The sequence below is a fragment of the Polypterus senegalus genome, chromosome 2 (genome assembly GCF_016835505.1).
Source record: "Polypterus senegalus isolate Bchr_013 chromosome 2, ASM1683550v1, whole genome shotgun sequence".
In the NCBI taxonomy this organism is placed as follows: Eukaryota; Metazoa; Chordata; class Cladistia; order Polypteriformes; family Polypteridae; genus Polypterus; species Polypterus senegalus.
The window spans coordinates 140,760,772-140,784,564 of record NC_053155.1 but is presented as its reverse complement, the minus strand read 5'-3'; the positions used below and the strand labels follow the sequence as shown (position 1 = coordinate 140,784,564).

At 36.4% G+C, this 23,793-nt stretch overlaps 1 protein-coding gene across 5 annotated transcripts in view; it reads left to right on the top strand.

Moving 5' to 3' along the window:
* The window catches only part of herc2 (HECT and RLD domain containing E3 ubiquitin protein ligase 2), a 390,659-nt gene that overhangs the window by 270,950 nt on the left and 95,916 nt on the right, over positions 1-23,793 (top strand). For all 5 annotated transcript variants that reach the window (XM_039744703.1, XM_039744704.1, XM_039744707.1 and 2 more), the window contains 18 exons: positions 174-321; positions 452-648; positions 5,269-5,499; positions 6,268-6,406; positions 6,503-6,646; positions 7,042-7,184; positions 9,890-10,157; positions 11,107-11,249; positions 12,314-12,412; positions 16,948-17,116; positions 17,220-17,345; positions 18,108-18,216; positions 18,332-18,471; positions 18,933-19,123; positions 19,539-19,644; positions 19,750-19,841; positions 20,016-20,191; positions 20,286-20,397. In XM_039744703.1, coding sequence (XP_039600637.1) covers positions 174-321; positions 452-648; positions 5,269-5,499; positions 6,268-6,406; positions 6,503-6,646; positions 7,042-7,184; positions 9,890-10,157; positions 11,107-11,249; positions 12,314-12,412; positions 16,948-17,116; positions 17,220-17,345; positions 18,108-18,216; positions 18,332-18,471; positions 18,933-19,123; positions 19,539-19,644; positions 19,750-19,841; positions 20,016-20,191; positions 20,286-20,397 — 2,733 coding nt within the window. The remainder of the gene's footprint in view (positions 1-173; positions 322-451; positions 649-5,268; positions 5,500-6,267; positions 6,407-6,502; positions 6,647-7,041; positions 7,185-9,889; positions 10,158-11,106; positions 11,250-12,313; positions 12,413-16,947; positions 17,117-17,219; positions 17,346-18,107; positions 18,217-18,331; positions 18,472-18,932; positions 19,124-19,538; positions 19,645-19,749; positions 19,842-20,015; positions 20,192-20,285; positions 20,398-23,793) is intronic.

The following is a 23,793-nucleotide window of genomic DNA, read 5'->3' as shown; positions in this document are numbered from 1 at the left end:
CTGAAAGTTTGGCCACTAAATAAAAAATGACCATAATTACCTTCATATGGCAGTTATGGTATTTTCTTGATCTATTTACATTCATTAGGTATAATACTGCATTTAATAGCATCATAGTGTTGTGTACCAAGTATTTTGCATTTAATATTATTGACATCTTTTTCTCCCACTAGATACTTGCACTTCGATTGCTACAGTCTGTTTTACCTTCCTGGGAAAAACTGGAAAGGGCAAAGGACATGAAATTTCTGGTTGAAAAGCTTTTTGTTTTTTTAGGCAGTTTATTGAGCACTTGTTCATCTGATCTTCCCCTTTTGAGAGGTAAGAATAAATGTATATATTTAAGCATTATAATTTATAATTTTTACCAGCATTACAAATTATACCTGGAATTCTGAAGGTGTTAACCAAACTATCTATCTATCTATTTATGTATTTGTTTATTTATTAGAAGGAGCCCAAAGAAGGAGAAAATTGCGACCTCAAGCATCATTGACAGCAACCCATAGCAGCACACTGGCAGAAGAAATTGTAGCAGTTCTAAGAACTCTTCATTCCCTGAATCAATGGAATGGACTTATTAATGAATACATAAACTCCCAACTCAATTGCATCACATCTGTCATGGCTGGAAAACATTCAGAAGCAGTAAGTTAAATCTTTTAAACCTATGCCTTTGTAAATGTAATACATTTTGTGAACTAATTGCCAGATCAAGCTATTTATAGGACTTCCATTAATGATGCTGTATACCTAGATAAGCCTTTTTTTAATAAATCTTACGGTGGAACTTTCCTGATTTATTAATCTCTTAACATAGACAAGATCCTTTGCAATTTTGTAATAAAATTTTGCAAATACTGCTTTTTAAATTTGTTTTACAAATATAGAAAGTTACAGTTTTTGAGTAAGCAAAGTGTATGAGTATATTGTCAGATAAACTAGTGTAGCTTTTTTTTTAAATGAATACTTCATTAAATTAATAGTACAGATTATATTGATTACAACTTTTGACTTTTTAAAAATATGGGGATCTTTATTTTGGTGGAATATGAGGAAGGTTCTTCACTGAATTTGTCATTGCTGATGGCAATGTCTATGTTTTGGTTGTGCTTCATGGTAAAATGCAATAACAAGATAAAAGTGCTATTAACCCCAAACTCTGGCCAGGGTATTGAGTATAGAAAGAATATATAATAGGTGTTATGTTATGTTACAGCCTTATTCCAAAATGGATTAAATTCATTTTTTTCCTCAGAATTCTACACACAACACCCCATAATGACAACGTGAAAAAAGTTTACTTGAGGTTTTTGCAAATTTAGTAAAAATAAAGAAACTGAGAAATCACATGTACATACAGTGGGTACGGAAAGTAGTCAGACCCCCTTCAATTTTTCACTCTCTGTTATATTGCAGCCATTTGCTAAAATCATTTAAATTAATTTTTTCCCTCATTAATGTACACACAGCACCCCATATTGACAGACAAAAAAAAGAGTTTTTGAAATTGTTGCAGATTTATTAAAAAAGAAAAACTGAAATATCACTAAGTATTCAGACCCTAAGCTCAGTATTTAGTAGAAACACCCTTTTGAGCTAATACAGCCATGAGTCTTCTTGGGAAAGATGCAACAAGTTTTTCACACCTGGACTTGGGGATCCTCTGCCATTCCTCCTTACAGATCCTCTCCAGTTCTGTCAGGTTGGATGGTAAACGTTGGTGGACAGTCATTTTAGGTCTCTCCAGAGATGCTCAATTGGGTTTAAGTCAGGGCTCTGGCTGGGCCATTTAAGAACTGTCACAGAGTTGTTGTGAAGCCACTCCTTCGTTATTTTAGCTGTGTGCTTAGGGTCATTGTCTTGTTGGAAGGTAAACCTTTGGCCCAGTCTGAGGTCCTTAGCACTCTGGATAAGGGTTTTGTCCAGGATATCCCTGTACTTGGCCGCATTCATGTTTCCCTCGATTGCAATCAGTTGTCCTGTCCCTGCAGCTGAAAAACACCCCCACAGCATGATGCTGCCACCGCCATGCTTCACTGTGGGGACTGTATTGGACAAGTGATGAGCAGTGCCTGGTTGTCTCCACACATACCGCTTAGAATTAAGGCCAAAAAGTTCTATCTTGGTCTCATCAGACCAGAGAATCTTATTTCTCACCATCTCAGAGTCCTTCAGGTGTCTTTTAGCAAACTCCATGTGGGCTGTCATGTGTCTTGCACTGAGGAGAGGCTTCCAACAGGCCACTCTGCCATAAAGCCCTGACTGGTGGAGGGCTGCAGTGATGGTTGACTTTCTTCAACTTTCTCCCATCTCCTGACTGCACCTCTGGAGCTCAGCCAAAGTGATCTTTGGGTTCTTCTTTACCTCTCTCACCAAGGCTCTTCTCCCGGGTAGCTCAGCTTGGCCGGATGGCCAGCTCTAGGAAGGGTTCTGGTAGTCCCAAACGTCTTCCATTTAAGGATTACGGAGGCCACTGTGCTCTTGGGAACCTTAAGTGCAGCAGAAATTTTTTTGTAACCTTGGCCAGATCTGTGCTTTGCCACAATTCTGTCTCTGAGCTCTTCAGGCAGTTCCTTTGACCTCATGATTCTCATTTGCCCTGACATGCATTGTGAGCTGTAAGGTCTTATATAGACAGGTGTGTGGCTTTCCTAATCAAGTCCAATCAGTATAATTAAACACAGCTGGACTCAAATGAAGGTGATCTCAAGGATGATCAGAAGAAATGGAAAGCACCTGAGTTAAATATATGAGTGTCACAGCAAAGGGTCTGAATACTTAGGACCATGTGATATTTCAGTTTTTCTTTTTTAATAAATCTGCAACAATTTCAAAAATTATTTTTTTTGTCTGTCAATATGGGGTGCTGTGTGTACATTAATGAGGAAAAAAATTAATTGAAATGATTTTAGCAAATGGCTGCAATATAACAAAGAGTGAAAAATTGAAGGTGGTCTGAATAATTTCCGTACCCACTGTAAGTATTCACAGCCTTTGCTCAATACTTTGTCGAGGCACCTTTGGTAGCAATTACAGCCTCAAGTCTTTTTGAATATGATGCCACCAGCTTGGCACACCTATTCTTGGCCAGTTTCGCCCATTCCTCTTTGTAGCACCTCTCAAACTCCATCAGGTTGAATGGGAAGCGTCGGTGCACAGCCATTTTAAGATCTCTCCAGAGATGTTCAATCAGATTCAAGTCTGGGCTCTGGCTGTGCCACTCAAGGACATTCACAGAGTTGTCCTGAAGCCACTCCTTTGATATTTTGGCTGTGTGCTTAGGGTCGTTGTCCTGCTGAAAAATAAACTGGAGCAGGTTTTCATCCAGGATGTCTCTGTACATTGCTTCAGCTTTATCCTGACTAGTCTCCCGGTTCCTGCTGCTGAAAAATATCCCCACAGCATGATGCTGCCACCACCATGCTTCACTGTAGGGATGGCATTGGCCTGGTGATGAGCGGTGCCTGATTTACTCCAAACGTGACGCCTGGCATTCACAGCAAAGAGTTCAATCTTTGTCTCATCAGACCAGAGAATTTTATTTCTCATGGTCTGAGAGTCCTTCAGGTGCCTTTTGGCAAACTCCAGGCGGGCTGCCATGTGCCTTTTACTAAGGAGTGGCTTCCGTCTGGCCACTCTACCATACAGGCCTGATTGGTGGATTGCTGCAGAGATGGTTGTCCTTCTGAAAGTTTTGCCTCTCTCCACAGAGGACCTCTGGAGCTCTGACAGAGTGACCTTCAGGTTCTTGGTCACCTCCCTGACTAAGGCCCTTCTCCCCCGATCGCTCAGTTTAGATGGCCGGCCAGCTCTAGGAGGAATCCTGGTGGTATCAAACTTCTTCCACTTACCGATGACGGAGGCCACTGTGCTCATTGTGACCTTCAAAGCAGCAGAAATTTTTCTGTAACCTTCCCCAGATTTGTGCCTCGAGACAATCCTGTCTCGGAGGTCTACAGACAATTCCTTTGACTTCATGCTTGGTTTGTGCTCTGACATGAACTGTCAACTGTGGGACCTTATATAGACAGGTGTGTGCCTTTCCAAATCATGTCCAATGAACTGAATTTACCACAGGTGGACTCCAGTAAAGCTGCAGAAACATCTCAAGGATAATCAGGGGAAACAGGATGCACCTGAGCTCAATTCTGAGCTTCATGGCAAAGGCTATGAATACTTATGTACATGTGCTTTCTCAATTTTTTTATTTTTAATAAATTTGCAAAAATTTCAAAGTAAACTTTTTTCATGTTGTCATTGTGGGGTGTTGTGTGTAGAATTCTGAGGAAAAAAATGAATTTAATCCATTTTGGAATAAGGCTGTAACATAATAAATGTGGAAAAAGTGATGCACTGTGTGTATATATATATATATATATATATATATATATATATATATATATATATATATATATATATATATATATATCTTTATGAAGCCAGTGTTCAGAGGTCTAAGATTACGATTAGGGATGTTTAGGAACAGGCATTCCAAAATATACAAAGATACAATGATAATTAAAATAATTTTAAAACTAGCTGTTGTGATGCTAATACAGATGAAAGAGCATCAGATTTTCTCTCTTTCATTAAGAATCTTTCTGCTTTGTTTTGAACAAGGTGTAGCCAATTAATATTATTTTTTTAGTCCTGATAGAAGTTCATTACAATAATCATGTCAGCTAAAAACAAATGCTTGTATTGCTTTTCTGGCATCTTGCAGCAATATAAAAGATTGAATTAATACTATGTTTTTTTTTTTTGTTTTTTTTTTTAACTAGCCTACTAGTATATTTTAAAGTTGGTTTCCAAAAGTGTTTGAAACCATTATAGAGACTTAGGATTTAGGTTTATATGACCATATTTCCTATGATAATGATTTTAAATGCCAGGTTTTTAATTACCTTCAGACTAGTAGTACTGTAATAACAGGAACAGCCTAAAAATGTAGCTTTAGAGTAGTCAATTTACAGATGAATGGGGTAGTTTTCTCTGTCCGTCATATTAAGAGAAAAGTCATATCTGTAAAATATAAATGTAATATACATTTCAACAAACTAATTCAAAGCTCTTTAAATTAAGGACTTGTCAGGATTTGTGCAATGAAAGTTATTAACACCACTGCATAAACTGTTTTTTTTTTTTTTCGCTTTAAAAATACACTACAAACTTTCAGTGTTTATTTGAGCTCATAGATAGCCTCATTTTTACTGAAAATGAAGATCTATATAATTATTATAATTTAAAATTAAATTATTTTTGTAGATCATATTGGAAGACTATTTTCCAGAACCAGAGGGTCTTGAAGTTGGCATTTTGATGGCAGTTCTAGCAGTTATTGGAGGAATAGACAGCCGTTTGAGACTTGGAGGCCAGGTGGCTCATGAAGAATTTGGAGAGGGCACTGTGACTCGTATCACGCCAAAGGGGAAGATTACAGTGCAATTTCATGAAATGCGTACTTCTAAAGTTTGCCCCTTGAATCAGCTCAAGCCAGTATGTCATCTTTTATTATGATGCATTACATTTTTTATGTTAAAATAAATACTCCAGTCATTAAGGTTCTTTATACTATATATTAACTTATAATGGATTATTCAAGTAATACTGTTTATGGCTTTATTGGATTTCATGATTTATTTTATAAATCAAGTAGTATATTAGTCATGAACATAATTTCTTATATCTAAACGCCATTTTAAAGTGTGTAATAGATCTGCTGGTTTTCATTGTAAATCATGTAATTTCTCATTCATAAATGTGAAATATAAAACACTTTGCTTATACCAACACCATTGCCTGTTGAAGATTTTTTTCTGTAAATTATTCATTTTTGAGTTTGTGTTTTGTGCTTTTTTAATCTAGTTGAAGCACTTAAACTTGACACAAAGTTTTGTCAGATGACTAAATTATTATTTTTTTTTGTAGTTAAGTGCTTTTTTTCAGTTTTTTTTCTTTCATTGTTTATTCCATCTTTGTGAACGTGAATGATTCTTGAAGCTGCATTCAATTATTGTTTGAAAGCTGCATTAGTTATTCAGCTTTTCACTAAAACAAGGCACTGGTTTTTTGGGTATTTCACTATAGTTGTTTGTTTAAAGTGTTGTGTTTATGTATTTGTATACATTGATTGAGATATATATATATATATATATATATATATATATATATATATATTATTATTATAATAATAATATAATTATTATATATAATAATTATATAATTATAATTAATTATATTATTTATTTCTTTTTGTTTTTGCAGCTTCCCGTTGTTGCTTTTAGTGTAAACAATCTTCCTTTCACCGAGCCAATGCTATCTGTTTGGGCTCAGCTTGTCAACCTAGCAGGAAGTAAACTTGAAAAACAGAGAATGAAGAAATCACCTAGTCGAACTCTTGCTGGTATATTTGAACTAATTAAACTAAAATCACTTTTGAAACTATATTTAATACTCTCTTTAATTTGTCTCATAACTTAATTTGTTTTTCATTTTAAAGATCAAGTTGATCTGCACTTGTTACGATGCCAGCAGCTGAGGTTATATGTACTTAAAGCAGCTCGGTCTTTGCTGTCTCATCAGGACAAACTGAGGCAAATATTGTCTCAGCCTGCAGTAGCTGATTCTGGAACAAATACTAGTGGTATGTTTTTTTTGGTTTTTTTTTAGGGTTTTTTTGTCAGGTTTCCACAAAAGTAACTACTAACTCTTTCGGCCCCCAGGTTTAAAATCTTTCTTTGTTTTTCTGACTGTTATGTCATAGAGAGGTGTTAATTTTATACATGTCTCCATTTAAGGAACTAGGAAACCAGTTTGCACTATAATAACATTCCAAGAAAATGTCATTTTTACATTGATGCTGAAAGGTAGTGTCTTTACAGAGAAATGTCTCCTAAAATAGCTTAATACAGATAAAAGTTCAGTTTTGTGCTTCAAGTCATGTATTGTATTACTGATTTATTATACTCCTGGGGAAAGAATTTTTGAAACTACCCGTTCACATTGTCAGTTCTGTTTGTCTGTCTCTTTTTATAACAGAAGATACAGTAGTGACCTCACCTGATGCTATTGATTTGTCTCCGGAAGGACCACAGCCTCCAATGATACTCCTTCAACAGCTGCTTTCTGCAGCTACCCAACCATCCCCAGTAAAAGCCATATTTGATAAACAGGAGCTTGAGGTATGAATATTCAGTGTTTTCATATTCAGAAAAATTTGTTACCACATGTTAACATTTAACATACTAGTTCTTCCTGCTTTTATTCTGAACTAGACATTAAGCCCGTTAAAATAACGGGCGCTAGAACAGTAGTGCATAAACATTTGTATGAATAGTCTATATTAAATGGCAAGGGACCTTGTATGTGGCTGTAATATGTGTCACTGTATTGTATGCCTTTAATTTTCTCTCTCAGTAATACTGGTTTGTATTTCCGTAAAATGCCTGTAATTTTGTCTGACAGTAATACAGTGGAACCTCAGTTCACAACCATAATTCGTTCCAAAACTCTGGTTGTAACCCGATTTGGTCGTGAACCGAAGTAGTTTCCCCCATAGGATTGTATGTAAATACAATTAATCCGTTCCAGACCGTATGAACTGTATGTAAACATATATATTTTTAAGTTTTTAAGCACAAATATAGTTAACTATACCATAGAAAGAACAGCGTAATAGTAAACTAAATGTAAAAACATTGAATAACACTAAGAAAACCTTGAAGAACAGAGAAAACTAACACTGCAAGAATTTGCGCTATAGCCTTATGACCCGCTCGCTAAAAACTCTGTAATTTAATAAACAACCAAAAAAAGTAACAATGCACGAGTGTGTGTGTCTCTCTCGCGGGCCTGCATGTGTGTGTCTCTCGCGTGTGTGTCTCTTAAGCACGCGCCTCTGTGTGTGTGTGTGTGTGTGTGTCTGTCTGTCTGTCTGTCTCTCGCCTGTGTGTGTCTCTGTCTGTCTGTCTCTCGTGTGTGTGTGTGTGTCTGTCTGTTGCGCGCGCCTGTGTGTGTGTGTGTGTGCGCGTGCATGCCTGTGCCTGTGTGTGTGTGTGTGCCCGTGTGTGTCTCGTGTGTGTGAGATGCGCGCGCGCCTGTGTGTGTGCACAGGAAGAGACTGAACACGTGCTGTGTGGCCCTGCGCATGCGCACTTCACCAGAAGACACACACACGGACACCGCGCGCCTGTGTGTGTGACTTGTGCGCGCCTGTGTGTGTATCTGTCTCTCTCTCTCTGCACCGGGAATGCACAGGAGGAGACTGAACACGTGCTGTGTGGCCCCACGCATGCGCACTTCACCAGAAGACACACACACACGGACACCTGGATGCACACAAGGGTTTTATTAAAGAGGATATACAGTGACATATAGTTACATGTATTGTTACATTTATGAATTATTTTCAAACAAGAATGATAAGGAAATATTTTTTATATTATTGAGGATGTCTCTATAGAGAATATCAACTCAGAACACTTTTATCATTTTTGCTGTATTTTCTTTTTTTATATAAGTTTTAGTTTATGTGATTAAGGTAAACTTTTTTCAGGGTTAAACAGTGAATTCGATATAGATGATGAATCTCCAAGCTTGTCTTTTATTATTTTATTGCATATATAAATCCAAACTTAAAGCAGACTTGTCTATAGATTTGTTCTTTGTAAAATGTAAAAACAAGCAATACCTAATCTACTAAATGCTTTTGAAAATACATTTTCTCTATGGTTCCCAATGACAAATACCATTCTGATGGACATGATGAGTGATGCATATAAAAGCACATAGTCATACATGTAACTAGAGTTAAATGTGTATTTACATTTGTTTTCTTGTAATAATGTGAGCATTACTGCCTGAAGTTAATGAGCCAATTATATTATTGTTTGCATAAGCCTCTAAATGTAGTATAATCATTTTTAAAATATCTTTTTTCTTTTCTCAATAATGCTGTGTTCATCTGTGTCTCAGTACATCCATATGAATATTGTTACCCAATATAATGCTGCAATATATTTTCCCTATTCAACTGATACTGATAGAGATAATGGCTGTCCTTTCTGGAATCAAATGCTAAAGCTTTGTCATTTAATACTTGATGATGTAACCCTGTTATAAGTACTTATTAAAAATGATCAAGAATCACTGTCTGCCTCTGTCACATTGCTTCTCAGTGTGATCTTTGTGCATCTTCACAACATGCCTTTTTGTTTATTTTGAAATGGAATTCAGAGTAACTCACTGCTGCTTTGGTTAGCCCTACTACAGCACATCTCTGACACCATATTTGAATTCCAACCCATGTACTGTCTTTGTGGAGTCTTCAGTTTTCCCCTGTTTCTGCTAGGTATTGCAGCAGGTTCTTTTCCCTAACATTGCAAAGATGAGTGCACTGTTTTTAGTGGCAACTCTAAACCAGCCTGGTGGTCTGCAAGTTTGTGTTTAGGCCTGTATCCTAACACCTAGTGATGCTGGAATAAGCTCCAGTTTCTGCAAGTGTAAATTGCACAAGGTGGTCTCATGAAACATTTGGATGGACAAGGTGACACAAATTCTGTTTTTGATTAATTGGCTATCAATATGAACTTGCAATAACACAATAAGTTAAACCTATTTTATATGAGACTAGAGGTTTACAAGAGAAATAATAAATTGTACTCCCATCTGTAAAAGAAAATACCTTCACGTACAAAAAATAACCTCGCAAAAACTGGATTTGGGAACTTTTTATTTCAGTGTATATTTTCTGTTAAACAGATTAAACATAACCCTGTGACCCTGTGTTAGGATATAGCAGGTTGGACAATGACTGACTGACTAAGCATAAGTGATTCTGATGTCTTAATGTGTTCATTAAGTAAACTTTTTGTTTTGTTTTGTTAAGGCTGCAGCTTTAGCAGTGTGCCAGTATCTAGCTGTTGAATCCACACATCCTTCTTTGCCTCTATTTGATGACAGCAGTTCAAGCGAAGCAACAACTCCTGTGGCTGTGCAGCATGCTCGGCCACCCAAGCAAAAGAAACAGAAAGCCTCTCCAGTTCCACCTCTACCTGTTGTTGTCCAATTAATGGAGATGGGCTTTCAGAGGAAGAACATTGAATTTGCTTTGAAGTCTATGTCAGGAACCACTGGGAGTGCTACTGGACTACCAGGTGTGAACTGTGAAACTACTGTGTACTTTTGGATTGTTCAAGTGAAATGTTTGTAAAAAAAAAAAAAAAACTTTCTTCTAGGTTGGATAAGCTTTACCTTAGTTTCACTTTATGGTTCTCAGCCAGCAGATGCAAGATGTAGAAATCCTCATATTTTTCTTCTGTGGTGTGCCAGTCTACTCCCTTCTTGGGGTCTAGTCTCATATTGGTATTTGTCATATCTACTGTAGTCTCTTGTTATGTCCTGTTATGTTACTTAAAAAAAATAATTTGTAAGTAAATTGTTTTAAGTGCTACATTGTCTTCAGAAATTTAGTAGGGTAGCTACCTCAACCTATCCTGATCATTTGCAATTTAATAACTTTCTGTTGTCACACCTCTATTCTTAAATATATAAAAGACTGGTGCATATCATATATGCCCAGGAGAATTAATGGATGCAGTATCCACTCTATTGATTACGGCAACAATTTTAGATGGTAGGATCATCCAGATGGTCATGCTGGCCATTAATACCCTTTTCAGGCCATCCTATTTCCAGTGTCTGTCTTCTTTTGACCATTTTTATTTGCCAGTTTCAGATATGGCTTTTTGTGTGAAATTTGCCTCTAAGGCTAGCATCCCAGAATTATCTTTTCACTGTTTCAAATGACACTAGTATTTGACATGTATCTGAAGGAGCAACAAATTGACATCCTGTAAAGTTTGATTTTCAAACTACACACTGCGTTGTAGTTATCCTGTTATGCAGTTATGTATTTGGGCCTTCCACTTTTTTCAGTCCTGATTAAATCCAGTTTACAAGTGTACTTTTGATGAAACAGTAGAAGCTACATTAATTAAAAAAATATTGCTGGGATGTTTTAATATTTTTTTTTCTTATTCTGTAATATTTGTTGACACTATAGTTTTTCAGCAAGACCAAAGAGTAATGGCTTTTCTATTGTAGGTGTAGAAGCCCTTGTAGGATGGTTGTTGGATCACCCAGATGTGCAGGTTACTGATCTGTCTGATGCTGATACAGTGTCAGATGACTACTCAGATGAAGAAGTTATAGAGGAACTTGAAGAACCAGAAGCTGCCTTTGCTGTGGTATACTTCGTACATTTTGTTATCTGTTCCGAAATATTGTTGGGCTAGCTTGGATTAATTTTTTAATCCTGTTCATGTTTCTCACGTTAATACTGTTGCAGAATTAATTGCAAATATATATTTCTCTGGCAGATATTCAGCTCATGATTTATTAATATACAGTTGTTTTTAAAGGCTACAAGCAATATAAGTAAAATCAGAACTTTATGTTATTGTTATGCCATCTCTCTAGCAGTTGTAGCATCTGCATCTAAATTAGTGGTCATGTCCATCATAGAGCTATGAAGAAAGTCATCTCCTTAGATAACAAGGAAACCTTTTCCAAATATTTTCCACCTACTGTGAGAAAGCTTGGCGCTTTTTCAGCATCACTTACTTTCCACTAGGCATGGTGCCCTTTTCAGATTTACACTTTTATTTTTTCAGTTGATACATGCCTGTCTGAGGGGCTCATCATATTTTCCTTTTTCTCTCTCTCTCTCGAGAAATGGACATCTAGAGTGGCCACTATGAAACTGATAACTTTTCTTTGGCTTCCTGTTTTTAAAGTGCCAGTGTTGAAGTCATGTATGAACATCAGCTATGAGAATTTCCCACTTAGCAAGAAATTTAGTCATGATACAGTATGTTCAAATTTTTTGTCACAATGAACAGTGAAACAACAAGACTGAGGCAGGTGGTGATGTTTTTAATTTAGGTGTGAGATAATAGGTGGAATTCCTAGTTAAAAGAGCGTGAATCTCAGTATTTTCAAATTTTTCTTTCATAATTATAGTATGCTTTTTACTGTTAGTGCAACCCTTTCATTTTTAATCTTGTGGATATTAATAATAATGTGCATCTTTCAGTCAGTACATTTATTTGCAGTTACTCTTGAGGTGATACCTTAATATTTTGTTAACATCACTGAAGCAGATACCTTGCTTGTTACAGTTTGCTTATTATGGTACATATTACTGGAGACATCCGTAATTTGTTGATATGCTGTGCATTGCTTTTGTTCATAACTTTATTGTGACATTTTTCTCTAAAAATATTCTTTATCATCTTCTATATTATTTCAGCCATCTGGAGCTGTTGTCACAGAAAGTCAAACATACAAGAAACGTTCAGATTTTCAAAGTAATGATGACTATGCAGTTTATGTTCGAGAGAATATTCAGGTGAGTAACTGCTAGGTAACTAAAAACATGTACAACTGTAAATGGTTATGATTGTTGATTTGGCATTTAATAGACAAATGTACACTAAGTAAATGAGTTAAATTAATTAAATTTGATTTGTGTTGTCTAACTTTGACAAAAGAAAGTGAACTATTGGTCTCTGTTGGATACAACAAAAGTCATATTATAAAATAATAAATTAACCTTGTGCGAGTGTGTGTATGTTTGTATCTCTCTATTTGAAGAAAAAATCTTGGGAGGGAGACAAGACATGATCTTCTCGGAAGACAATTTGACATCTCGCGAGTGACACTTTAACGTCATGCGAGACAAGGTAGTGAGACAACATTTAAAACAAGTTCACGGACATCTAACCAAGCAGTTGTTGGAATGCTTTTGCCAGACAGACATCATGTGCCTCCCAGCTGTTAAAGCAACGACAAGCAAGAAGCAGAACATGCAGCTCGCCAGCAGCATCAGGCCAGCAGATGATCCGACTGCTTCTCCTTATCGTTCATTCAGCCAATCCTAAACCCCATCGCCCCCCAAACACAAGAAGCAGAGACATGAAGTGGCAAAAGGACAGCTGATGTACAGGCTTTGAAATGATCGAGGCGCAGCGCAACAAGCAGAAAACACAGCTCACCAGTAGCAACAAGCCAGCAGATGATCCAACTGCAACTCCTTAGCGTGCGTTCAGCCCCCCGTTCACAACGAGAGCGGCAGAAATACGATGTGGCAAAAGGACAGCTGCTGTACAGGCTTTTAATTGATCGACGCGCAGCGAAACAAGCAGAAAACACAGCTCGGCAGCAGCAGAAAGACAGCAGCTGATCCAACAGCATCTCCTTAGCGTGCGTTCAGCCACCCCCCCTTTACAACACGAGCAGTGTTATACGTCCTGCGAGAAAGATTTAGCCATGCCCAGGGCCGGAAATAAAAGATTATTTTTACCAAAATTTTAAAGTAAAATTGCAAATAATGCATATGTAACAATTCCCATGAAAATAACAATCTCTTTAAATTGTATAGTGTATCCGGAAAACCAAACCTGGGGTAGGCAAGCGAAGCAAGCAGGGTGCGGAGCCCCCTAGTACATTATATTTTTATTTATAATATATATATGTATATGTGTGTGTGTGTGTGTGTGTGTGTATATATATATATATATATATATATATATATATATATATATATATATATATATATATATATATATATATATATATATATGCGCTAACCGAAACCGATGTACGTACTTATTTCGATGGTATGACGCCACTGTCGGCCGCCATATTGAACTTTTCAACGTCGCTAATTCTTAACTTCCCGTGTAGGTAGAAGGCTGAAATTTGGCAGGCTCATTCCTTACAGCTTACTTACAAAAGTTAAGCAGGTTTCATTTTGAAATTCTACGCATAATGGTCATAATGGTCAACAACGTCCGCCATGTTGAACTTTCTTATTCATGGCCTCATCTGCACGAAATTTGGTAGGCGGCTTCCCTGCACTAACCGAAACCAATGTACGTACTTATTTTGGTGGTATGACGCCACTGTCAAATGCCACATTGAACTTTTCAACGTCACTAATTCTCCAACTTCCCGTGTAGGTAGAAGGCTAAAATTTGGTACTTATTTCGGTGGTCTGTTGCCACTGTCGGCCGCCATATTGAACTTTTCAACAGTCTTTGTTACTTATGGGCCCATCTTCAAGAAATTTGGTACGCGGGTTCCCAACGCAAACTGAATCCTACTTACGTACATATATACGTCCATAGCCTGTAGCTCGGTCACCGTGTGAGGCAGGGTTGCGTCGCCCATCCCCACACCTCCCACATAATTGGCTGCCTGCCCATATAAGGCCGTCGCTCCAGTCTCTTCATTCCCTTCCTTGCTTCGCCATGGTATTCATGTCTCCCTGCTGATAACTGCAGCCTTTTTATTTAATCCACGGATTCTCCGCTGTTTTTCGTTTTTTACGCTTATAGTTATTGTGTAGGTATTTTAGACTTAGTTTAATATTCAGGTACCCATTTCCTTTACTGTTCCTACCATACCCACATTAACATGTCTATCGAGGTGATCACCATCGATCAAAGACGTGTCACTTACCGAGTGGTTTCCATGCCCGGAGATGCCGCCTGACTTTTCCATTCTCTGTATTACATATTGCACAGCCATATCAGGCTCACTTTTGATATCCGGAGGAAGATTGTGTCTTATGTATTGAATGCCTGGGACAGGTTCAAGGTGTTGACTGATGACGGTATAGGAGATAATTATACTACACAGGAGCACTATAAGAGTTTAAGCCCCTCACCTATGGTTCTGCATGTGAGTTGATGGCTGCCACTGAATTGTTCAGTGTTCGCTTTCAACTGTACCGAAATGGCCAAATATTTTACACCTTTGGAGAACCGCCAATGCCTCTTAAACATCTTAGATTCACAAGTGACAATTTGAGTAGTGGGCACTTTGATGTTTATGAATGATTCAACTCTCAAAAGCTGGATGCAAAGTTATCGATGAAATCGGTTGTATGCTTACAACGCTTGACAGATACCGTATGTCACTTCAGCAGAACAAGTCCTGCAAATACTAACGTAATTGAAACAAACCATGAAACTCAAACCGATTATGACAGCAGCAATCTATGCTGTGAGAAAACAGTAAAAAGGAGGTGTGTCAGACATTGTGGTACATTTTCTGATGCAGCTAGACGGAAACAACTTTGTTGATGCTGCCACCAAATACTCACAGAAAAATCCACAAGTTAATAGACACGCTGTCGCTAAATACTCGCAGGCAAATCCACAAGTTCATAGAGACGCTGTCGCTAAATACTCACAGGTAAATCCACAAGTTCATAAAGACGCTGCCGCTAAATACTCGCAGGCAATTCCACAAATTCATAGACACACTGCTGCTAAATATTCGTAGGCAAATCCACAAGTTAATACCGGGAATGCCTGTTAAACATCTTAGATTCACAAGTACCGATTTGGGTAGTGAACACTTCGATAAATGAAACCTGTTATGTTTACAACGGTTGACAAACACGGAATGTAACTTGAACACAACACGTCCTCCAAATACGAACCTGATTGAAAGAAATAATGATAATCAAAGCCTTGATGACAGCAACACTAATAGCAGTGACAAAACAATTACATTGACAATCATGTTATGTTATTTTTAAAATGTTTCCTTTTCTTTTTCATAACTTCTTTAACACACTACTTCTTCACTGCAAAGCACGGGTATTTTGCTAGTTAGTAATAAATATCAAAATGTAGACATGAGCTATATAATGTGTAAAGACTGATGGCCAAATATCAAATTAACACTTTTACAAAAGGTGCAAGTACAATATGACAGCTTCAGTGGTGTAGCGGTAAGATCTACTGACTTATAATTCGGAGGTTGTGAGTTCAAAACCGGCTCCCCGGCAAATTTACCATTTTGAGTAGTGAGCTGCTCTTATTGTTAATATTATACAATAAAAATATACATTTGATTTGTGTCTGTACCAGCCGGTGTAAATTTATATTACCGCCCCAGATCTGACGCGGTTACCTTTTATCTGAAATTGGGAATAACTGTTTATGTGAGTGGTGTTTTGAGATAATGGAACTGGAAATTCTCTGATAAAAGCTGACACAAAAAAACTGGTGAATATGCCTTCTTCGTATCTCACCGTCACTTGAATTTTTTTCTGTTCCTGCTCATGCAGCATTAGTATGCACCTTATGTGCATGATGTCAAAGCCACACTGACAAAAAACAGAGACATACAGTATGTATATATGATATTTAGAATAACTGACTTTATGACCTGTATAGTACATTTCAGAAACATTGTGACACTGATGCAATATTATTCATATTCATTCGCATGCCTTCTTGCGCTTGTAATCAGTGGCCGCATTCAGTGGCCCCCCTGCATGCCTTGTACAGTTCATGTGCGTTGAATGCCGCCAACCGTTCACCTGCGTGCTCCTGCTGCACTGAATAAGCTCATGCCTTCTGATGCACAATGTCAGTGCAGCACAGGAAAAAAAAGAAAGAGACAAATATATGTGACATTTTGAAGAAATAACATTATGACCTGAATAGTACCAATCAGAAAACATTGTTGCACTAATGCAATATTATTTGAAAACGAACAGTGTCAGATCAGCTGTAAATGTATGGCATTTCTGAAAGTTAGCTTCTTTTCAGTCTTATTTTCTCAGTCACATTCACACTTTCCCTTGACCCCCCATTACACCCCATCTGTTTTGATCTGACTCTAACTAACAGCGCTAGTGTAAATTCACACCCGATCTAACGCTGTTCATTTTCATCACAGGACACATTTGGATACATATACACTCAGCCTCACACAGCCAATGCACAATTGTGAGTTAAGTTAACCTACATATGCCTCAAACAAAACCCATTCAAACATGGTAAGATGCTACAAAGAAAAAAAATCTGATTTATTATTAACTTAAATACTGCAGTAGAGAATACATTTTTTTTCTTCTTGTAGGTGGGCATGATGGTGAGATGTTGTCGAACATATGAAGAGGTGTATGAAGGAGATGTTGGAAAGGTTATAAAGCTTGACCGAGATGGGCTTCATGATTTAAATGTGCAGTGCGACTGGCAGCAGAAAGGTGGTACCTATTGGGTCCGATATATTCATGCGGAGCTATTGGGTATATTGGATTTTACTTAATTGGTAAAAATATTAACACACATTTTTATAATACAGTTAAAACAATTTTCTGATTTTGGTTGGATTTTTTCCTTCCTTTTTAGGTTTTCCTCCACAGAGCTCTCCATTACATATTAAAATTGGTGATAAGGTTAGAGTAAAAACTTCAGTAACAACTCCAAAATATAAATGGGGCTCAGTTACTCACAGGAGTGTTGGAGTTGTCAAAGGTAAATTTAACAATTTTGAATTGATTATAATATAATGAAAGTAAATCTCTGAACAGAATAGGAACAATCTAGTTTCTTTTAAAGATGTGTCAGAGCTTTTCTGGTTATGTTATGGTCTTTTTATTGGTTGTTTTTCTTTTGTTTTTTGACTATTCTTACTGTAAATCAATCATTCAGTTTTAGGCTTTTAGATGTACATAATATAATAGTGCATAAGTAAATGTTAACAGATGTTCTAAATTTTATGCTCTTCCTTGCAGAATATTTCTTTTGTGTTCTAAGCTGAGTCTTCAGTTTAATTATATTCAGTTGTATGTGGTTTTATTTTTCATGTAGTAGGATTTTTCCAGCTGTTTAGTGAATACTTTTGTGATAAAGTTGTGCTTATTTTAGTTAAAGTTATAAATGTTAGCCGGATGTAATAATTAAATGGATACCTGGATGCTTTTAAAAATAAACCCTATCTAAAGGTATCCTTTTTCCCTGCCTTTGACCAAACTGTTATATCATTACATATTCCTGTGATAAACATTTTTAACTAATTTAGCCTAGGTACACATCCTGTAACATGAACTACTGCAGGTGCACATGATGCTGTGATATTGCTGTTAACAAAATGAAAACTAGCTAACACATTTAAAAAATGTCTTTCTCTACATATTATTTCAGCTTTCATCTTGGTAATAAATAACATCCTAAAATGTGTGACACATTTTCTCCAACAGCAAAATATTGCCCGTAATTATTTATTCATTTTCTTAGCTTTTAGTGCCAATGGCAAAGATGTAATTGTGGATTTTCCACAACAGTCTCACTGGACTGGCTTGTTGTCAGAAATGGAATTGGTGCCTAGCATTCATCCTGGAGTCAGGTACAATATTGATTTAGCGTACCTTGTGTCTTTTAACCTAAAAATAAAAATTGCTATTTTTTGTTGACAAATTTTTTCCTTATTTCTTATTTTCAAATTTAATTACTATTCACAGATGTGATGGCTGTCAGATGTTTCCGATAAATGGACCACGGTTTAAATGTAGAAACTGTGATGATTTTGACTTCTGTGAAAATTGTTTTAAAACTAGAAAACATAACGCCAGACACACATTTGGTAGGATTAATGAGCCAGGTAAGCTTCTCCATCTTTCAACCAATTCTGATAGAAATAAGCAAAAGACAAATTTCCAGTCTAGGCGGATTGGCAGTTAAAGATAAACAAAGATAAAAAAACAGTACTTTGGTTGGGTTCAAACTTGGTGGCTAATATGGTTTACACTTTAGGTTTCATTATTTTTTGTTTGCTTTAATTATGTCTGTTTTATGCAAATTGATTTCAATATTAAAAGCAGATATTTTTATCTACCTCTTGGAGTGCGTGTCTTCTCCAATGCTGCTATCTAAAGAGAAAGTGAAATGTTTCCAGTATTCATTTTTTATGTGTTGATCATGTATAGTCCACTTAAAGTTTCATCAGTGGCCATTTCAATAAGGTAATAATATTTAGTTTCATTGCATTTCTTAATTGTGCATTTTTTAAATTTTAATGTATAAGGTACAGTCTTTTAACATTTTATTTATTTTTTTGTCCAGGGCAGTCTCCTATATTCTGTGGACGCTCAGGAAAGCAACTCAAGCGTCATCACAGTAGTCAACGTGGCATGTTGATAGATGATTGGTCAAGAGTGGTTAAAAATCTGAATGTGTCTTCTTCTGTAAATCAAGCTTCTCGTCTAACTGATGGAAGTGAGCAGTGCTGGCAGTCTTCTGGATCTCAGGGCAAAGTATGTTTTCTTTTCATACTTTTTCCTTTTCGTTTCTCTTTTGTTAAGAAACTTAATTTAAATCATATTTGTCTGTGATATGCAAATATTTTATCAGTTTAGTTTTGATTCAGTTTGGATATACTGAGCATAGGCAGCAGGAACCAGTGTCAGGACATCTTTGTTTCATTCATTGTTACTAATCTTTTAAATGGTTGTTTTACATTTGACTTACTGTTATTTAATGTTGTTGTGGTGTCGCAAAAATAGAGAACATTATAAATATAAGTGTCATTAAAGATAATTGCAGTAGCTTGTAATAGTAACTGATTTAACTGCTAATCATCATGTCATGCCATTTATTGGTCTATTTAGATTTTTGGTTAAAAAACTGATCCATCTGTCATTTTTTAAACTCTTATAATTGTTATTACAGCACTGGATTAGACTTGAACTTTTCCCTGATGTTCTTGTGCACAGACTTAAAATGATAGTAGATCCTGCTGACAGCAGTTATATGCCATCTTTAGTAGTGGTTTCTGGTAAGTGGTTGCTTAATTGATATTTATTTTCATGACATTTAAACAGATCATAAATATGAAATACATTTCTTTTGCAACAGATTTTTTTTATGTATTACATTTTAGGTGGGAATTCCTTAAATAACCTCATTGAGTTAAAAGCAATCAACATCAATCCAACTGACACAACTGTGCAGCTACTCAGTGACTGTACTGAGGTAATGAATTATGCATTGCAAATGAGAAATAGTTTGAGGTTTCCATGTTTACTCAAACCATATACTTTTGCTAACTTGGTTTTATGGTTTTGTGTAGATGTTAAATATTAAATCGTAACTTCAGGCTGTTGTATGTTTCTAATGTACAAAATGTTGTGTAATCTCATTTTTTAGTATCACAGGTATATTGAAATTGCTATCAAACAGTGTAGAAGCTCTGGAATAGATTGTAAAATTCATGGTTTGGGATTAGTTGGTCGTATAAGAGCTGAGGATGAAGATCTGGCAACAGTTCCCTTCCTTGCTTCAGATAATGAGGAGGAAGATGATGATAAGGCTAACACCGGGAGGTACTTTTATGTTTTGGTTTTTTTTTAATTGTATAGGTTAGTTCAAAGCAACTTTTGTCACAACGTGTATTTATTTGTTGTGTTTTGCATCTAGTCTTGCAAGGAAAAGGTCTGCAGGGTTGGAGTCAGCTGCTACTATTAGAACAAAAGTTTTTGTTTGGGGACTGAATGATAAAGATCAGCTTGGTGGACTGAAAGGCTCTAAGGTAATAATTTAGTGATTTGTACAATAAAAACTGGTTATCGCATGTATCTTTGCTTTTGTCTTTTCATGCATGTAACAATATTTAAGACATTGGGTAAAAATATCTGCCAGTGTATTTAAATGCAAATGTAATGCCTATTTTAGTAACTGTCTAACCTCTTAAACGTTATTTGATACTGATGTCATGAGTCAGGTTTCCATCAAAGAGATTTTTTGTGAAAAATATTAAAGTACTTATGTTTGAAAAGAAACTGTAATTGTCTATAATAACTAACACATGATAAAATTTTATTCAATTCTCTTTTAGGAAATAAAATAAGTAATGTTCCAAAAAAAACTGTACTGGAACATTTTAACAGGAACAATAATGTATTTGGACTTAATTTTGATGTTATGTGTCTGGATTTTCTTAATGTTCTACTGCTGTAGCAAAACATAACAACATTTTTAAACCATAATACTTTTAGCTTTACATAATGTGCAATGTCCCTTTGAAAAAATAAAATAATCATATTCTTCATGCTTGCATAAATCAGATGTTCGTGAATATGGCTGCATTGTGAACACTTCTAGGTTTCAATAACTACACGCTTCTTACCGACAAGCACCGGTAGAACTATAGATGGACTATAGATGGCATCATTTATAGTTAGTTTAAATGTAGAAACCCTCAGTTTGGTAAAGAACAAGTGTATACTTTCAATTAAGTATGCCACCTGTGGCACAAGGAATGCTGAAGAATTGTGGTACGTGATCTTGTTTAGTTTTGCAGTGTTGGTTAAGTTGATGCATTGGAGCTACACATCATTCTCTCTTAAATAGCCATGCACACTACTTAAAGTAAGCAGTGGATGATGGTCTTAAATGACCCAAAATGCCCAAAATCCCCTCCCATCCCCCCACGCCCCCAAACCCCCCCCCTAGGTTACATACTTTGGTGCAAGTTAACAGTTCATATAAAACTATGACAGTACGCTTTCAGGTTGAAACTGGTGATGGGATACTATCTTATGGTCTGACAAATGGTCCTGTTCAACTATATAGATGTTGAGCTTGACATTCTTAAATTTACCAAAGTGTTTTTGCAGCAAAGAGGCTGTGTTCATCAGTGACCTTGTTCACTGAATATTTTCTTGGAAGTTCATTCTGTGGCCTTTCCCAGAGCCACATGATACTTTGTGAGGCCAACATTATGTTGACTCTAGCAGTCATGCACATAACATTTAGACATGCCTACTGTAAGTTCATTGCAAATCTGCTTTTCTTGTGCAACACGTCATGACTAGATCAGTACTCCAGCTGGATTTCCTTGCCACATGACAATAATGAGTACTGCCACTGGATATATAACATTGATCCCTGTATCCTGGCAGTATAAAACTGTATGATTAATTTTCATGTGTAATTAGCCATGTGCCTAGTTGTGATCTCAAAACAAGCTGTAAAGGAACCTTCCCCATCCTCATGTTCACCACATTAAATAATAATAATGAAAGATTTATTACTATTTACAAGGCATTTCTTTCTTCTTGATGAAAGAGAAAATGTGAAGCATCTCCACAGATCTATAGAAAACTAAAAAGATGCTGTAGCCAGGGCCCATGACTTTAAACAATTTTATTTGTGGTTATCATTCCGTCTGCATGTTTTGTTGTTTGAGGCACAGTGGCACAGTGGTTAGGACTGTTGCCTCACAGCTTCGGTCACATTTATGGCCACAGTTCTTGGTCTTGCATAGTTGGCAGACATTCCCCTAGCCTCCAAAAACACTTAACCACCATTATAATCCATTCAAAAATAGTTCAGATTCCTTATTCAGTTCCTTGTGAAGTTCGGCAAAGTTTTCCACAGGGTTTGCTCATCATGTTGTAGTTGGGAGACTTTCAGTTTTAAAAAAAAAAACAACCTCCCAGAATTTTGACATTGTACATTTCTTGTACATTTGGCTTATGGCACATATTATAAAGCAGGGGTGCGGAAATCTAACGCCCGACTTGTCCTACACGGGTAAATTGACCGTCGGACAAGCGTGTTTTCTGGTTTCAGTTGTCCGCGGACAAGTGCAATTTTTCTGGAGAAAAAAAGAATTAAATGTGCAGTGCAGGGCACATTTTTACCACTACTTTCAAATTTTAAACATTTGGATACGTACTTCGTGCGGAAACAGTTTAGTTAGGCATGTTCTTCATGTATCATATTGGTATTCAATATTGTTTACAAAATGATGGCTGATTTTTTTCAAAGGGGAAGCACTCTTGTGATCTTACATAAGTATTTTACCCTACTATTTACACAGTTGGAAATGCGGTCTTTTTTTCATGCCGACATTATGATGTAATTTGATGATTTTTCATTATAATCGATAACTTTTATATATTATTAATAAAATTTATTTTTTCTACTTGAAAATGCGGTCATTTCACCTACAATGCAATTGTTTTCGCCACATAAAGCTTGTTAGGCATTTGATCTTTTCTGAAATTTGCGATTTCGCGTAGGTTGTGATATATTGAGGAGTTAAGAAATTTATTGCGTGACATCAATTTTGATGAGCTGTCTATAGATCGTTTTTGATTAGAGAATTTTTCATATAAAATAAGTTGGTTTCGTGCTGTCTGTTTTTTAAAAATAAAGAAAACATTCTAACGGTTTCCAAATGTTATAAAATATCAATAAAAATTTTCACTTAGACATGATTATTTTTTTTTCCCGACAACTTCTTTGGAAATGTAACCTCTTGCTGAATTTCGAATACGTCATTAGGAATTACCTGCGTAACCCATAATGCACTGCGGTAAGCACGCTGTTCTCGTTATATGCGTGTTGTTGAAACTGAAGCAAGTAGCATTGCGGATGAGAAATGGATCATTTCTTGATCAAAACTGGCACAACAGGCCTCGAAAAACCTAAGGAAGCGTAGTAAGGCCACTGTGAAAAAAATACGGACACAGTGAAGACAAAAAAATGTAAATGTCGAGATTAAAGTTGACATGTTGACTTTATTCTCGTAGTTTATTTTGTCAGTTGCATGTCGCAAACTAAATTTCATCTTAAAATGAATGTTTCATTTACTAAATTTTCTCAAACCCCGTCATAAATTAATGTAGCACATTAAATGCTTTATATTAAGTGTTCCCCGACCCAGTTGTTAATCTCTGCGCGCTTCTTAAACTGACTTTCTCTTGCAGTGAGAGGCACCGCAGCAATCGCCGCACATTGACTTCATTATATTCCTGCTCAATGAACATTCAGAATACTAAGATAAATACTTGATATCTTTTTCACGATGAAATGCATTAAAGCATGTATTAGACATGGGTGGCGGGGGCACGGTGACGTGACTGTAGTGCTGCTCCCTTGCATTATGGGGTTCTCAGGTCTACATTCAGTGTAGAGA